We start from the raw sequence: 18,390 nt of genomic DNA, 5'->3' as shown, positions 1-18,390 counted from the left end.
ATACTTTGTTGCATATTATTTCTCTATCATTTCACATAAGGCGTTCACATAAAGTGATCACTATCCTCTTTCAATGTAAAATACTCCATCAATTAAAAGTCAAAATATTTCATCACATTATTTTTGACATTAATTACCTCCTTGAAAATGCTTTATTTTTTAACCCCATCTCCGACCTCGAGCGCTGCGGCCTCGACTCTAGCTTTGCCTTCCCGGACAACAAATCAAATCTTGTCATCAACAACATCAATGGCGCTGTCTACACCTACGGATTCCAATGGCAGTACGAGTGTACGACCACTTCGTATGGGCGCTCGAGAAGCTCAACTTCTCTGAAATCAAGGTCACTGTCATGACCGTCGGCTTGCCCAGCGACGGCTACCCCGGAGCCGCCTCTGTCAATGCTCAGCGCTACTTTAAGTACCTGCTGCCGATGGTCTCATCCAACCAGGGCACGCCCAAGCGCCCCTTGATATGTTTATCAACTCCTTTGCTGATGAGCCCAAGATGAGGACTAACATCTAGCCTTTCAGTCGCCATTGGGGGATTTACAAGTCACAATTATACACGTACTAGTATTACCCTTTAGTAGTATTATTTGATTTTCTTAATTTTTGGTACGTATATAGATCCAATGGGCAGCCCAAGTTCAAGATCGACCTGTCGGGCCGAGGCCGAGATATTTACCCCACCACCATGAAGGGGATCATGCGTATGCCACAACGCTGGTGCATATTCAATGGCCACTCCAAAGATACGGATAAGGTGTGGCGCCAGATAGAACGCGCCTGCGGAAAAGGCGACTGCACCATCCTAGCTCCGGCGGCATCATGCAGCAACCTGTATAAGCTTCCAAAAGAATGTCCTATGCCTTCACGTTTATTTCCAGACTTATTTTCAGGATGAGAAAGCCTGTGATTTCGAGGGGCTTTCCTACATCACCGACCAAGATCCGTCAACGGAGGACTGCTTGTTCCCAGTTGAGGTGGCCAGAGGTAATCAACATAGAATTCTCGACGTTGCTCGCCCTACAGAGGCTCATTCATTTTAGAGCTCTCGTCTTGCACTTTGATTTACTTTTCTTGTCTAATTCTTATTACAGAATTCAACTGTAAGTATTTATTTTGGCTAGATTCCTTTGATTTATTTTTCTTTTCTAATTCTTATTACAGAATTAAACTGTAATATTTTTTCGCTAGATTCCTTTGATTTACTTTTTTTGTCTACTCCCTCCGTCCGCCATTAGGAGTCCCGGTCATTTTTGCGCACTCATTTTATAAAAATAATAATAAATAGTTAAAGTGAAAAAATGGTAAATTAAGAAAAAATAATGTAGAGAAGAGTCTTATTCACATTATTCTTATCTACATTATTCTCACTCTTATCTATCACAATAATAATTCCTTATCTATTATGTTCCTTAATTATTTGTGGGCCCAACACCACTTCATAACATATCTAATATTTAAGAGATAACATATGCAACTACATTTCTACAGTCAAAAAAATGCAATTAATAAATAAAATATTTCATTAATAAAACTTCAATAGTACATTATTTTAGACTAAAATGCTACTCCGTTATTTTCTAAAATAATGACACGTGACATTAATCTAACCGTTAGATCACAAGATCCAATGGACTACAAGTGTCTTTTTTTCTGAACAATATTTACCATGTGAATATGAATATTTATCAACGCAAATCACAACCCTTGGATCCTTGGATTGGATGGTTGTGATAAGCTACATTATTAGACTAAGATGTCACATTATTAGCCAAACTACATATTAGACTAATAATCTACATTATTAGACTAAAATGCTACATTATTTTACTGAAATAGTACATTATCACCTAAGTTACATTATTAGACTAATAATCTAACATGATCATAGGTGTATATCTTAGATTAGCAACTCTAAAAAGCTCAATTAGACTCGCAAGTTGTCCTCACTCTCAATTAAAAGTATCATTTTAGGGGAACTAATTATAGCGTTAAGTAAGTCCATCTAACATGCAATCCTCTCTCGATTACTTTGCAAGCCAAAAAATCATCGTCGAATGCGTCACTAAAAAATGTAGCATCATTCCACTTAAAATAAAGCAACCACGAACAAAACGCATATCAAATAAATAGGAATTGTTGATGCATTTTTTATTAGCACTAAATACCTGCAAGTATACAGAGTAGATCTAGTATAGCTAAAGGTCAGTACCTAAACCCTTGAAAAGTCCTCACTCTCAATTAACAGTGTCGTTTTAAAGGAAGCTAATTGTAGTGTCTATTAAGTGGATCTAACTCGCCAACCTCCTCTTACGATTATGTAACAAGTTATATTAAATCTTCATCGAATGTGTTACTCAAACATGAAGTATTACGGAACAACTTAGGGAAGAAACAAAGTAAAAACAAAATGGATTTTAAATAGAAAAAAAGAATAAAAATAAAACGGATATTAAATAGAAAAAAGGAATTGTATAACCAAAGTCGTTATTAACACATCCCTAGAATCCTATGAGTTTAGTTACACATGATTGAATAAGCTAAACACTTAGAATGAAGGGAAAACAAAGTGAACATAAGAACTAAAGCAATAAAACCCAAAGGTAGAATTCTAGTCTTGATCTTCTCTTGATTCCGTCTTCAACCTCTTGCATAATGAAGAACTCTATCAATTTTATGCTCTAGAATTATGAGGCAAAAAGAAGATCTAAATAGAGAGGTTTGAGAGGGTATTTATAAGGGAGATTTCGAATCCTATCATAACAAGGTAAGAATGGCTAAATTTGGTAAATTTTGGGGAGAAAGTAGGTCAAATCTGTACGCCGCGTTTTCGCAGCGGGCCGCTGCACCTTGGCCACGGTCGCTGCACTGTGTTGCAGCGGTCGCTGGAGTTTTTCCCGTAGCTTCAGAAGCTCTGATAGCGGTCGCTGCGCACTCTCCAGTGGTCACTAAACGTCTTCTTGATTTCAGCACAACTTTCTCCGGAGCGGGCCGCTACTGATGCGGAGGTCGCTAGGCTCCAGCGGTCGCTGCGCATGTTGCAGCGGACCCTGGACTTCAGAAACGCTCTAGATTTCCAACTTCGACTTTTTCCTGTCCTTTTAGGCTCAAATATGCACATATCTCACAAAACACGTCAAAATACCAAAATATAGAAAATATGCAAAATATGGATATGAATTATGACTTTGACATTAAAAACAGACCAAATAAAGTCCTAAAAACAGTGTAAAATCCGAGCGTATCAACTGTATAAACCAAAGTCGTTACTAACACATCCCTAAACTCTATAGATTTAGCAACTCATAGACAAATATACTTGTTAGTATGTCTTGAATCTGCATTGTTTGCCGCTAGCCCGACCCAATGCTATGCTATGTTTCTGCTTTGGGTCCTAATTGTTATAATGGGCCTAACATGTCGTCTGTGTCCCTATTTATTAGAAGTAGAGCACATAACTCTGTAATCCGAAAAACAATCTGAATACAATCTGTTTTTCTTTCCTGCTCGTGGACGTAGCCAACACAACGTTGGTGAACTACATAAGTCTTTGTCTCTTTACGTTTCAGTTTGTCTCGATTACATATTGTGTCACAACAATATTAAACCCACAATTTGTAGGGAAAACATAGAAAAAATAAAAACTATGAAGATAAAATCCAAAAGATAAATCTCGTAGTCTTGAGAAAGAAGGGCTAAAAGAAGTCGTGGATCTGGTAAACGATCCAGAAGAGGAGGACCCGCCCGTGGACCAGAGAGAGGCTAGGCGATGGGCCCGATGGAGTTTGCTGGACGAGGTAGATGACCTCGAACCGCTCAGAGGACTGGAGTTCCTTGCCCAGGGGGCAGAAGACGAGCAGGAGATTGAGGCTCCTGAGTCTGAGGAGGAGATGGATGAAGCGGAAGAACGCCGCTTAGCCGCGGAATGAAAGCGCAAAGGGAAGCATGCGGCTACTCCCCAGCCCAAGAGGTCAAAGAGAACTGTCTCCGTCACTTCCAAGGCACCACTCCTCACTCCAACCAAGGTTCCTCACGCTAAGGAGCCAGTCGGTCCTGGCCCGGACAGCGAGTCAGAATACGAGGAAGAAGAAGAACAGGAGGAGGAGCTCAACTACGAGTGAACAGAGGTCTGGGTGACCAAAAAGTTGCTGGAGGATATGGGCAAGTTCGATGATCCGAAGAGGGCAGCGACTTACAAGGAGCGAGGCGTGATCGGGAAACTGGTCAGGTCTGGAAAACGCTATGATCCGGAGGCACTCAGGGAGATCGGGTTGGAGCAAGAGTTCCTGGCATACATCGGGGACATCGGTTTTGAATGGCTGCTAAAGCACAGTACAACTGAGGTGCCAGTTGCCCTGGCCAAGGAATTCTTCTCCACCTTTCGTCTCAAACCCACGACTGACCTAGACGCCGACTCCATCACCTCCAGACTATTCAATCAGGAATATGATATGAGCATAAGGGAGTGGCCCCTTAGGTTGGGTCTGTTCACCCATGTGGAAGACGAGAATGGCATATGGAATGAACGGATGGTCGGAGCCCCCAAGCATACCCCTGGATTCAAACCGCAGACAGCATGGGAATTTATCACACATAAGAGGGTGGGGACCTTCAAGACTAGCCAATCCAAGGGCTTCCACATCACCAACTACATCCTCCGATTTACTCAAGTGTTTATAGGATACAATCTGATGGGCACGGCCAACTCCGCCCTCACCACTGCAGAGCTCTACTTCGCCTGATGGATGGCCAAAAGGATCAAAGTCCACTTGGGCTACTGGCTGGAACAAGCTTGCCACCAGATGACTGCCAACCCCTCCCGACACATGTACACCTACCATCTACTAGGTGCTTACCTTCAACGCAATATCGTAATGAAGATAGGAAAGTCAGCACCAAAGTAATGATGTGTGAGCCCTCCGAACTGTTCAGCATGGATTACTTTTTCAACAAGGGGCTCCTGTACATGGAGGGTACGGAGGTGTGTTTCTACGATGTAGGGACGACGGTGGACAAGGTGAAGAAGGAGATGGATGGGATAGAGGCCGTGGTGAGCGAAAACTATGAGGAACTAAGGAAGGAGATGACAGCGGTGCGAGAAGAATTCGGCGGGGTCCGAATGGAGATACAAGCCATGAAGGGGAGCATTGATGTTCTGGCCGAGAGATCATCAGCTCAAAATGATAGGATGGCTGATGCGGCCAGGTTGATGAAGAAAATGGTAGAGTGGTTAGAGGAGAAATTCTCCCAGACCCAGCAAAGACTGCCTCCTGGACCCGGTAGTGCGGCCAGGCAGCCCGGTCAAGGCAGTTCATCTCTCCAGCGACCCCCATCCACGTCCAAGCCTGTGGTAGCCCAGTCCGTGTCAAGGTCCCTAGCGCCCGTGTTAGTGAAGAATCCCATGTCAAAGCAACCAGTGATAGAGGAAGAGTAACCGGAGTCGCCGGTTAGAAAGAAAGTCAAGACGAACCGCCCCAGTGTACCACCCAGGTCTGGCTCCCGAGGGGGCCAGACCCAGAATTGATACCCCCCAGATAACCAAGTAAATTTTACATTTCAGTTTTTATTTTTCTATTTTCTTTTGTTTTTGTGCATGTTTATGTTTGTGAGTCTGTGATTTTTCTTTATGTTGAGCATGTTTATTTTCGTTTATATGTGTTATTTCCCACTTAGCTCAATTCTTGGTCTAAGTGTGAGCAGTTTTTATTTATTTAGCATGTTTGTTTTCTATTCAGTAATTGTGTCTTCTCCCACTTAGCCCGTTGCCCGGTCTAAGTGTGAGAAGTTTCTTTTGTATGTTTTTGTATGTGTTTAAGTGCTTCGTGAATTTTTTTTTATTTTCTGTGTTTTATTTTGTTTTGTTGTATGCACCAACTTCCCTATTCCCCCCTTCACTAGGATAGCTTGGAGACAAGTTGGAGTGAAGTGGGAGGGGGGAGGGAGTTAGTGCAATCTGTGCTCAGCATGCGTAAGAGTCATTAGGTCTAGGAGTTATTTTTTTTTTGGGTTTTATGTGTTTTTAGCATGAGCTGGGGAAAATAATAAGGCAAGATTCCCTTAGTGAGAGTAATTGAAGATATGATGCACTACAACTTTGAGGCATCTTTCCTTAATAAGCTGAAATCGGTTTGGAGGAAGTGAGATCGATAGAAAATGCCTTAGCTGACCTAGTTGTGAAGCCTCATTATATAAGTGAGTTATAAGCCTAAATACTGTGTGCTAACATGTAAAAAAAGGTGCTACCATCTGATGCTTAGGGAGAGAATATAGAAAGGAGGAAATAGTGGTGAAAAGTAAAACCCCACGAATATAGGGTACTGAAGGTATAAGTTGGACGAAGTCCAGGTAAAAGGAGGTATAAGCTGGAGGAAGTCCAAGGGGGAAAAAATAAAATCTTGGAGGTATAAGCTGGACGAAGTCCAGGAAAATGAGGAGGTATAAGTTGGTCGAAGTCCAGGAAAATAAAAAAATTAAGGAAAGTAGGAGGCTTAGAAAGGAGAAATTCTCATAACCCGAGGCATCAGTGGTAGAGCAAAATTTAAGATTGATTGATCCTAACATCCTGGTGAGGAATGAGTGATCGAGTGAATCAAACAATTGGTGAAGCTATAGGCTCTCTTGACGAACTGACAAACTGACTAGGTGGAAGAAGGGAAGGGGAGGAATTGGAGAGTGTAGACAATCGGATTGACCTTAAGCTTGTGGGGACGGCTGCTTAAGAGTTTGAGCTAGTTCATGCATATGTGTTTATTTTTCTTTAAGTATGTGTTTTCTTTTTGTCGAGTCAGTAATTTGTCTAGGTCTAGGAGTTTATGTGTCATTAAGGTTGGTCATAAGATAACCATGCATTGAAATTCGCCTTACTTCTTTTTCTTGTCTTTATACTTGTGGAAAAGTATTGTTTAAGTGTGAGCAGTTTGATAAGGATAATTTCATGCATTGGTTATGAGGTTTAATTCAAACAATTTCTTGGGTCTAACACGTGTTTTAAGCCAGATGTGTAGAAGAAATCGCCAAATCCAGGAAGGAAGGAAGAAAATCATCTGGTGAAGGAGTTTGACGAGAAAGTGAACAAAAAAAAGAAAAAAATTGCCAGACAAAGGAGATTGCTAGATTGGAGGGCAAAGGAGGGAATTCAAGCGAAGATTCTAGAAGATCACCTCCACATCTATAAATAGAGAGAACGCAACACACATTAAAATGATATCTCTCACATTCAGCTCTTAGCTCACTTTCACACACTTCTACACACACTTGGGGGTTATCGGAAATTTATGGGGTTTGGGGATTGATTTTGAGTTGCTATTGTGTACCGCCGTCTCCACGTGAGGCGAAGAAACAATTTACTGCTTTCGTTTTACTTTTCCGTTCGGATTTCTCCTGAGTCTTCGCTGTTCGAAGCTCGGCGTTTATTTTATTGTTGAATCCTTGTTGAATTCTGAATCGTTTAGCTATGGAATTTCATGTTTTGTTTTCGTTTTATATTTGTGTTGATTGTTGCTTTGCCTTGGATGCTTTTCGCACTTGATCTATTTTGGTAGAATTGAATTGCGCTGGGTTTGTAGTTGATCGGAGAAATTTGGTTAGATCGGAGATGGAATTTGTTGTGGTTTGTTGTGGATTGCTTGGATCCGGAGCGGATGAAGCATCCGATGTGTAGATTTGTTGAATTCTGCATGGTTGTTTGTTTCTATTTACTGTTTTTGGTTTACTTCGTCTAGCTATCGTAGATCTTAGTAATTTTCTGGTGAATCGTATTTTCCGACATTCGAGTCGTCGTGTTCTGTTTAAATCTGGGTTGTTGCTCTATTTCATTCATGTTTATGCTTGAATCGGTTGAAGATATGAAGATGGATGTTAGTTAAATTCATAGTTAGTTATTTGCAGCTTTTCATTCGTACTCTTGTTGTTTTTGGAAATGGTCCCCACCGCATGTTTGTTTTCTGTTTAGCTAGATTAAGTAATCTGTTTTCTAGGTCGAGGAATCATTGTGACTATCTTGTTGAGTTGTGCGAAGTTATGGGTATGATGCATGTATGCGAGTTTTTCGTTTTCTAGATCTAGCTTGCAGTTAATTTTATTCTCAGTCTAGTAGTAAATTTCTCAGCCCAAAAACTGCGTGGCATCAGCTAAACCCTTTTCCAAAATCTCTTAAATGCCTTCCTTACGCTTCCATCTCTGTGGGATTCGATCCCTACTTCCTTATACTAGTTTTTAGTATCTTGGGTTGAGGGTTTTGAAACAGAAAAAGATTGTGTTCCAACGACCGAGGATTCTCTGAGTTCCTAAACCCTGTGATCTAGCGGATTCTCTGGAACTGAGAAGCTTGACCAATATTTAAATTACACACACCGATAAAACTGAACTTTCAGTGTCTCATAAAAAATGAAATGTTTTCTAAAATGAAAATAACATTATCTCTACTTTTTTTCTTTTACTTTATTTTTTCTCCACCTATCTTACGAAACAACACTGTATAAAATCTCATACTGAATTTTTTTTTTTTTTCTAAATTTAGTGAACAGAAAATCAGTCAACCAACACTTGTCTTAGCAAGCTAGTCAGACTTGGAAATCAAGTATGCTAGTAGATGTCACATTAATCAACATCAATTAAAATCATTACTCTTTTGTTTCCTCATTCTGTCCTCTATGATTGGATGTGAAGAGAATTTTTTCCATTATTTTTTGGGAATGATGAAAAACAAAATTTATGAGCCATTGTGCTTTTAGATGTTTATGATTTTTGTATATCCAATTATATTTACATGAAAATGGCATTTTCTTATTAAAAACAATGTTGTTTTAATGATTGTTGAAATGTGGCATTTTTAACGGCATGCTAATATTCCCTTGTCTATTATTAGGTATCCTTATTTGATTCGGCATTTGTTCCTTATTTGATACGGCATATATTTTAATAAATGTAAAAGAAAATGAGTGTAAAAAAATTAATAGAATATAGGGGCAAGTAATAACCTTAGTATCCAGCCAAAAATATATTATAGTTTAATTCTATGATGAGAATCATTAAAGAAAAGTAAATTAATGTGAATCAAAGGAAGATGTAGAGCACAATCACCAAAACGACACCTCTAATATTAAGGGGCCTATGTAGGGCAAGCGCCGCCGAAAATTCAATGAGTTGATTACCTCTAACCACCTCGACTGGGAACAAGCAATCCTCCGTTGAGGGATCTTGGTCGGTGATGTAGGAAAGCTCCTCGAAATCACATGCTTTCTCATTCTGAAAATGAGTCTGAAAATATACATTGAAGGCATAGGACGCAGTCTTTCCGAAACCAAGATTGCTGCATGATGCCCCTGGAGCTAAGGTGGTGCAGTCACCTTTGCTACAGGCGAGTTCCACTTGGTGTCGCACTTTATACGTATCTGTGGAGTTCCCACTGAAGACGCACCAGCGTTGTGGCATGCGCATGATCCCCTTCATGGTGGTGGGGTAAATATCTTGGCCTTGGCCAGATAGGTCGACCTTGAACTTAGGTTGCCCATTTGATCTATGTACCGAAAAGAAAATCAAATACTTCCTCCGTTCCATAATAGAAAATCAAACACTTTCTTTAGTTTGTCCTATGAATGATGTAACATTTTCTTTTTTGTAATTTTTTTCTCTCACATTAATATAAATATACTATTTCCTCTCTCCACGCAACACACAGAACAACATCTCCTACAATCTTGTGTCATTACCCAAGTGTATCATCTATTATGGGCCAAATGGTGTAAAAATGCCCCATCCGTACATGATTAAATGTCTCATATCTGAATGGCATGAGTTTTAAGAAATTGTTTGACTTTATACAGTTAAGAGGTTTGAAAAAGTTAGTGGAATGTGAGACCTACTTTTATATACTCATCGTCCTATAAAAATAAGTGTACTTTCCATTTTCGTTTATCCCTTAAAAAATATGGATATTTCCATTTACGGAAAGTTATCCCAATTTATTGTCCATATATATCAAGTTATTTACAACTTATACCACTATCAAAACACTATAATAATGTGGGTCCTAATATCCACTAATACTACTTTAACTACTCTTCCCCTCTCTCTCTTACTTAACCAATTTTGTCTTAATTCCTGTCCCTTATCATATGTCCATATATTTATGGGACGGAGGAAGTGTTAGCTTTATAATCAAATGTGAGTGATATGAGTTAGTGGAATGTTAGTCCACATACCAAATATAGAAAAGTGAAATGAGACATTTATTGGCTGACGGAGGGAATAGTACTCCATAGGACTATTCGGTTTGCAAGATTATAACTCATGATTAAATATGTATTATGCTTGGTTCATGAGATTGAATGTCATAACTTAATCTTGGATAGATAGTTATATGATAATTAGTCATAATCCTGGACGAATTATCATATTACATTTAGTCACGCAAATTAAACACCCATATATACTCCATTAATCAAGTAGAATTAGAATTGATTTGAGTGAAAAGAGAAAATAAAAAAAATGTGACCTGTAAATCCCCCAATGACGATAGGAAGGAGAGAGCAGCATGTCAATCTTCATTTTGGGCTCATCAGCTAACGAGTTGATAAACACATCAATGGGTGCCCCCGGGCGCTTGGGAGAGCCCTTGTTGGATGTGACCATCGGCAATAGAAACTTATAATAGCGCCCAGCGTTGTCAGCGCTCGCTCCAGGGAAGCCATCGGTGGGCCAGCCCACCGCCGTGACAACGACCTTGATGTCAGAGAAGTTGAGCTTCTCGAGCGCCCATACGAAGCAGTCATACTGCCAAAGGAAACCATTGGTGTAGACGGCCCCGTTTATGTCTTTGATGACAAGTTTCGATTTGTTGTCCGGGAAGGCAAAGCTAGGGTCAAGGCTGCAACGCTCGAGGTCTCCGATGGGTCTTAAGTCTACAAAGAAGGGGGCATTGTTGTCGCGCAGGAAGCGCAAGTACTCGGACATCCTATCCTTGATGCTATCGCGGAAGGCAGCCTCAGAGGGCTTGGTGATGTTGGGAATGAGTTCTTCAGAGTTATGCATGATGTTGGCGTTGGTCTGGTTGAGGCCGATCTCGTTTAGCGCGTCTTGCATGTAGTTGAGGCCTCTCCAGTTGATGTCATAGTCAAGGACATACATGCCTCCCCAATTGAAGGGGTACGATCCTACCCCTACGATGAGTGACCTGTATGCGCTCAAATCACTTAATAATTCATATTCTTATTTGAATTACTAACAATTAGGTTAGGTGTATAGTCTCATTTCTGAGTTTTGAAGTTTCATTTACTTTATTTCATTTTAGGTACGTGGATTCACCATTCAACTAAATCATTACGCTCACATTTTATTATAAATCAATATATAAAAGTAGACTCTATCTTTCACTAATTCATTTTTTTCATTTTCATTCACAAAGTTAATTTTTTTTAAAATTTTGTGTTGAGTCAAAACAGACTATAAATGGCGGATGGAGGAAGTAGCTGATAGTACATAATCATTATTAATTACCGTATGTTGTTGACTTTGAACAGATCGTATTTGCTTTGGATCCAAGCTCTTGCGGCTGACATGTTGTGAGGTTGTTGACCGTTGGACAAGGAAATGGTTAGATTGATCTCGCTGCCCTGGAAGGCTTTCAAGATGTCTGACTGAGCGGTCGGGATTCTCACGTTTCTTATCCCGTTCTGAAGCATCAAATCCACCACCTGCGAAGGGAGCAGCCGCTGGGCGCTCATCCTTCCCCAATTCATGCCGATGAAACCCTCGGTGCAACAAAACAGGGCAACCACCACCACTAAGCCCATCGTGGCGGTGGGACCCATTCTTCTGATTTGATGCTCCTGCACCTCTCGCTCTTTCTCTATCAAATTATACGCAAATCCACACACAAACCCATTCTAAATGCATCAAAGAGACAAAAACGCACGCCACACATTTTTTTGCTATTTATGGCTTATCATCTTCCACTACTGCATCTCTGACCATTTACAATTTTATATACTCCTTCGATTATATACTCACACCAAATATATTATTTCTAAAGTTAAATTAATTTGGTATGCAATTTTTTAAAAATTTCACAATCATTTCCTAACAATTTCTTTAAGACTGAACTACATAAATAGTACTAAATGGTCCTTCACTTTTGCACACAAATGGTATCTGAGTTTTGTTTTATAGTATCATTTTTGGTACCTCGACAAAATCAATCCTAAGTACCCAACATGTGATTTTTGGGTCACGGAGCGCATTTTTGAAAATTTAAATTAAATGATACCAAACATGTAAAAGTAATTTGTACCATGAGAAACTAAAAGTAATATGAAGTAATTAATATGTAAATATTTTTACATATGAATGACTGCAATCAATGTAAAAGTAATTTGTACAACTGCTCCATTAAACTTGCTATAATTAATCAATGGTCCTTCTTCCATTGTTGAAGAAAACGAAAACCACGACTGCTCCAATAAAATGGAATTTGTACCATGAGAAAAAACCAATGAAATTTTCGACAGGAAGTGTAGAACAGCGGCTGTGTTCAATTGAGAATAAACGATGAAAGGGAAGAAATTTTTTGGAATCGTTAAAAAAACCGCTGCAATCTTTTGATGGAGAAAATCAAGCAACTTACCATAACCAACTCAAATGTGTATACCAAAAAAGCCATTTTTGAATTTTTTTAATCAATAAAATTGAATTAATCAGGCTCTATTTTCGGCCATCAGATCTTGAAAATAGAGGTCGAGATTGAGAAGGACAATAGAACAAAAGATGGAAAAAGGATATGAATATATGCACATTCTATACAATTGAAGTTTTACTAAAAATTTAACAGGAGATAAATCGGTCAAATTTGATCAAAGTTTAAATGGCTATTAATCCTAAATTTGGTTGAAATATTTCAAATTAAATCATAAAACAATAGCGAACAATCTATTGCAAGCGCATAATTACTAGAAAACATCTTCTTATGGTAGTAAGAAGAAAATATGTTTTTTGAATGAGAGAAAGATGATAGTTTGATTGATTATATTTAACTTGCAGATGGCTGAATATTAGTCTACTTTGTTAACATTTATGATACTATGTAAATAAGTTAGCATTAATAAGAGTTACTCACTCTGTTCCATGTTAATCTAGTCATTTTTCTATTTTGGGAAGTTCCAAGTTAATTGAAAGCTTATGAATTCTATAGTCTCCGAGACAAGAAAGTCATTGTGAGCACTCACGCGACATTCTTAGAGGAAGACTTTGTTATGAATCATAAACCCAGCAGTGAGGTGGCTCTAGAAGAGCTCACTTCAGTCACAAGTTCCATTAACCAAGAACAAGTACCAATTGTACAACCAATTCCCGAACCTTCAACTTCTACACCTAATGCTCATGAGCCCGAAAGGTACATTGGTTTGGGAGAATCTATGGATCACTTCTCGGACAGCAATGTACTAGATCCCTGGAATTTTGCAGAGGCGCAGGCGGATGTCGATCATTGCCAATGGGTAAGTGCAATGGATTCGGAACTACAATCTATGATAGACAAAGACGTCTACGATGTTAGGTTTGGTATACTGAAAAGCATGTTTCGAGCAAGTTTCGCTCGAATAGAATCTTGTCTTGTATACGTAAAACTCTATAATCCACTTTTAACCCGATTCAGTATTTGAGCAGTTTCGCACCAGTACATTATTACATTGTGTTTGCTTGTGCATTTATAAGATATTTTATAAACATTTAAATGTATAAGAAGCAAACAAAGTCTAAGTCTTTTGCTTAGTAGACTGGTTGTGTGCGTCGTCCACTTTAAGGTAACACAGTCGGTTCTATGCAATGCTTTGCAAAAGAAAAAGAAGAATTTCACAACCCAGATAGGCTTAGACTACCTATCGTGAAAGGTTGCAATGTCAGTCCGATTATTTCTAAGCCTTACTTGAAATAAGATGACATTGGTGTGGTATAGCACTAAATGGATCTAACAGCAAGACGTGTCTTTATGCTATCTACTAAAAGACTAGGTCTTGATAAAATACTATTTCTTAATCTACATACGTTAGCATTGAGCATACGGTATTGATTATGCACTACTTTGACTTATCAAATGGTGCGGGTTTTTCGCAACCCAATAATCCTGATATATTGGGTAGTGGTGATTAATATCTAGCGGTGCTAGAATTGCTATTATGTTGAATTGTGCGCGAGGTGAGTCTCGTTTGATAATGTCCTCAAGAGGAGCTTGAACAAGGTTTTATTATTCGGGAAACTGGCCAGTTGGAGTTTTATTACTCTATGAATAATAAATAAGTGTTTCTTGCTAAGTCCACTCTTGGAATTAATAAGATGTTAATTAATTAAGTCCATAGCAGACATTAATTAATTAATGGACATTTATATCTTAAGCGCGGGAAATAAATAATAAACAAAGTGGAAACCCGGATTACTTGTAATTTCGGATTTGGATGGGGAGTGCAATATTACTTCTGTAGTGGCTGCTCGTAATATTCCAATATAAGCTTGTATTAAATTGTGGGTTCAATTTAATTAGTAAAAAGCTAATTGGGGGAGCCCATATCCAAAACCTTCCATAGATCCCTGACTGGGCCCAATATGAACTTAATATAAATAGGAGAATAAATGAGACAGAAAGATTATTATTCTCATAATATAATTTTCGTTCCTTTTCTCTAAAGGAGGACGAAATTATTTATTTGATTTTCTCCTCCGTGAGAATTTCAGCTCCTCCTCCGTGAGGAATTTCTGTCTTCTTTATTCGAGTCCTAGTGTTTCGATAAGATCAGCCCACACTGATGTCGGAATACAGTTCGGGAACCAGTTAGAAGATCTCGTGGTCTAGTATTGAAGATCATCGTGGAGAAGGCGCGAGCAATCGTCGATTCTTTGGAGAATCTAAATCGGTAACCCTAAACCGTAGAAATCATGTTTAGGATTTATATTTTCTAAGCATGAATTATTTGCGTTCTAGCATGCAATTATCTGTTTAACATGTGAATTGATTAATCGCATAATCGGTCAAATAGATCCAAGTTCTGATTTATTTGTTTTGTACAAGTCTTCCGCTGTGCAAGGGGCTCCTAACCCCATCAATTGGTATCAGAGCCAATTTTTGGCTCTGATTATGTGGATTAATTTCATGTTATGTGAATTGCTTGAGTGCATGTTTGTATTGGTCGTGGTTTTGTCTAACGATGAATTATGTATGCTACGTGAATTAATTATGTTAACGAAGCTTTGCCTTTGATTAGTAATTAATTCAAGATACGTAATGGTTAAACCTATGTAATGATTACGTTAACTTTAACACATATGTTATCATTACTTGATCAATTATATTTGCCTTACGTGAATTTGAATTCCAAGTCGGCAAATCAAGAATTGTGCTGCGATGTCAAGACTCCACTGCAGCGTCGGAGTTTTGGAAACAAAGCAGCAGCGGAGGTCTGGCGGCGACGGGTGTGACACCAGTCGCAGCAGCAGCCATGAAACGAAGCGGCGGCGCTGGCAGCTGGAGTGACAGCGATGTCCCAGCAGCAGCGAGCAGCGCCGGTGGTAAACGTCGGCGGTCTTCGCGCAGTGGGAGCTCTGGATTCACCGAGTAGCAGCTGCTGCGAAGGCGACGTCGCAGTAGCGACGTCGACGCAGCAGCAGCAGCGCCGGAGAGAATCGAGCAGCGGCAAAGTCGACGCAGAAGCCCGAGCAGCCTCCGTAAAGCGGCTGGAGTGCAGCGTTAGGGTTAGGGTTTCCCTACTGGTGACGCTGCAACGCCTCGTCTCGGGAGTTCACCTTCCAAATTTAAATTAGGGTTTTCCTAACTCTTGGAATTAATTTGGAAAGTATTCGAGATTAATTTGGAAATAAGATTTGAATATATCTTTTGTGGATTTTATATATTATATAAGATTTGATTTTGTATTAAATCATGGATTAATTATAGATTTTATCCTTATTTTATGGATTTGTATGAATTTAATTCCTGGATGAATCCTAGTTAAATTTGGATAATGACAATCTAATTTTTTATCTATATTCTATGGATTTGTATGGATTTATTCCTAGACAAATCTTAGTTGGATTTAGATAATAAAAATATTATTTTATTCTTATCCTATGAGTTTATATGAATTTATTCATAGATAAATTCTAGATGGATTTGGATAGTGATAATATAATATTTTATCCTTATCTTATAGATTTGTATGGATTTGTTCCTAGATAAATCTTGGATAGATTTGAACAATTATAATATAATATTATCGTATTCTATAGATTTATATGGATTTAATCCAAGATGAATCTTAGATGAATTAGGATAAACATTAATATTAATTTATTTTATCCTATGGATTTGAATAGATTTAATTCTATTAAGACAAATCTTAGATGGATTAAAATAAGTATTAATCCAAGTTATCCTTATCTTTTGGATTGATGTCCTAGATAGATTAGGATGTTAATGATATATAAGAAAATCCTTATTTAATTGGATTTAGATAAATTTATTTATTTAAGAAATCCTAAGTAATGTTTAATATATTCTGGATGTCTATTCTAAATAGAATTAAGATTTGTATAAATCTTGATTGATTGGATTTTATTTTTATCTTTTGGATTATGATGGAAGTGTTTCTATCTAGAAATATCCTAGTACGATTTAAATAATGATAATCCTTGATCAACGTTATCTTGAATTGTAGTGATTTTATCGAAATAAAATTTAGAATAATCCTAAGTGGGTTTAGATAGTTAATACTATCTTGATAAATCCTAAATGAATTTGGATAAACATTATCCAAGATAAAACTGAATTATTTAATTGATTTTCCCTTGACTAGATTAAATAATTTTCGATAATTATCCTGTGTGTTTAAATGCCATGCATTAAATGGATTTATCTGTTTATTTGGTGTTTATCTATTATAAGTGGATTATCTGTTTTATCTTCTTATGTGATAATTATGCAAAAACCATATAAAAATATCTAAGTGATGATTACAACAAGCGCGTTGTATATGGTCTCCATCGATTGGTTTGCAAATTTATGAAGCCATTTTCTAATATTATCGCCACCCATGCTGTGGGGACAATAATCCTAAGAAATAGCAAGTTCATAAGGGTAGACTTCTCAAATATAAATAGTGTGAACTAGAAAGTAGTTTCTAATATTATCGTCACCTATGCTGTGGGGACAATAATCCTACGAAATTACAAGTTTCTGAAGTTCAAACTGAATGTATGAGATAGCTTGGTTTTGTTATCAGCACATGAGCATTGTTATGGGAGTGTGTTGTAGAAACAAGATTCTGTATGCTAAATCTGATGGTCGTGCTTAGGCAACATTTGGCGGCCATGTCGTGTTGCGGTCTCTGGACTATTCGTCGGTGTTGTGACCAGTAAAATTGCTAAAATTTTAATGCGTATTGACCTCTGCTTGAGGGTACAATATTTTAATTTTACAGTTGCAAGATACATAATTGTTTTGTGGTTATTTGCGATTATGTATTGAGCATGAGTATGTGATAATAAGTTTATTTGCCATATCTTCATTATGTCATTTAATATTTGTCTGCGATCTTTAAAGAAAGTAAACTCGAATGCCTAAATTATGTAGACCGGAAACGAAAATGGATAAGATTCTTATCGCTAAAAGCTTGGAGTTTATACTCAATGATTCATGTCCTCCATTTCCTTGACATAATTCCACGAAGAATGTTCGAGAATGCATAATGCATGTACTTGACAAGCTCTTTGAGGAATAAGGTCAAGCTATTTTCCTTTAAGTAGCTCGACAAGTCTTGGTTAATGACGATGAAAGATGGATATAAATAGAATCTGTCAAGATGATTCGATTGGAATATCCTAGAGTGACAGAATGTTTTGAGGATCTTTTGATCACTCAAATAGTTTCTGACACACAAGTCATCGCCTAAAGTAATAAGAAATGACTACAAGAAGGTTTAACTGAAAAGTAGAAAATCTTTCAGACTAATAGTCGTTATATTACTGTTAGAGGAAAGTAACATGATAGATGACGAATTCATAAAGGCTGCATTTTTCTTAAGTCCTAGTTCATTTGAACAAAAGACTAGATATGAAAATGGGAGAGCCTGAATTGTCATCAAAGTTTGTTTAAAGCGAGAAAAGATGCTTTGTGAGTTGGATTGACCTATTTTATAGAAGGACAATGACTTATATGACAATGCAACTTCTAAGTAAGAGATCTTGATCCAGTTAGGTTTTTGTTGCAGTGGGAGCTATTAATGCTCAACTATTGTTTTATGGTTGATGCTTAAGGCATCATAGTATTAAAATAATATAAGTGCGACAAGGTTGAGTATTCAACAACACATCAACTTCTTAATCATTGAATGATAAAGTGTTT

The 18,390-nt window shown here is 38.0% G+C and overlaps 1 protein-coding gene across 1 annotated transcript; it reads right to left on the bottom strand.

Annotated features, from left to right (window-relative positions):
* Window positions 1–8,977: 8,977 nt before the first annotated feature.
* LOC125208151 (glucan endo-1,3-beta-glucosidase 8-like) lies at window positions 8,978–11,847 on the bottom strand. The gene is made up of 3 exons (XM_048107725.1): window positions 11,505–11,847; window positions 10,504–11,181; window positions 8,978–9,525 (listed from the first exon to the last, which is right to left on the bottom strand). The coding sequence occupies exons 1-3, from the start codon at window positions 11,816–11,818 to the stop codon at window positions 9,063–9,065; spliced, it is 1,455 nt and encodes a 484-aa protein (XP_047963682.1). The 5' UTR covers window positions 11,819–11,847; the 3' UTR covers window positions 8,978–9,062.
* Window positions 11,848–18,390: the final 6,543 nt, after the last annotated feature.

This window comes from Salvia hispanica, chromosome 2 (genome assembly GCF_023119035.1).
Source record: "Salvia hispanica cultivar TCC Black 2014 chromosome 2, UniMelb_Shisp_WGS_1.0, whole genome shotgun sequence".
In the NCBI taxonomy this organism is placed as follows: Eukaryota; Viridiplantae; Streptophyta; class Magnoliopsida; order Lamiales; family Lamiaceae; genus Salvia; species Salvia hispanica.
Note: the sequence above shows the minus strand (reverse complement) of the source record. Positions and strands in the feature narration are given on the sequence as shown.

What these genes read in the sequence shown, in the direction of transcription:
- LOC125208151 (XM_048107725.1), bottom strand. Translation starts at nt 11,818, where the DNA reads ATGGGTCCCACCGCCACGATGGGCTTAGTGGTGGTGGTTGCCCTGTTT. An exon ending in TTCAAAGTCAACAACATACG is followed by an intron (nt 11,182 to 11,504) that starts GTAATTAATAAT and finishes GAGCGCATACAG; the next exon opens with GTCACTCATCGTAGGGGTAG. An exon ending in CGTCATTGGGGGATTTACAG is followed by an intron (nt 9,526 to 10,503) that starts GTCACATTTTTT and finishes TTCGGTACATAG; the next exon opens with ATCAAATGGGCAACCTAAGT.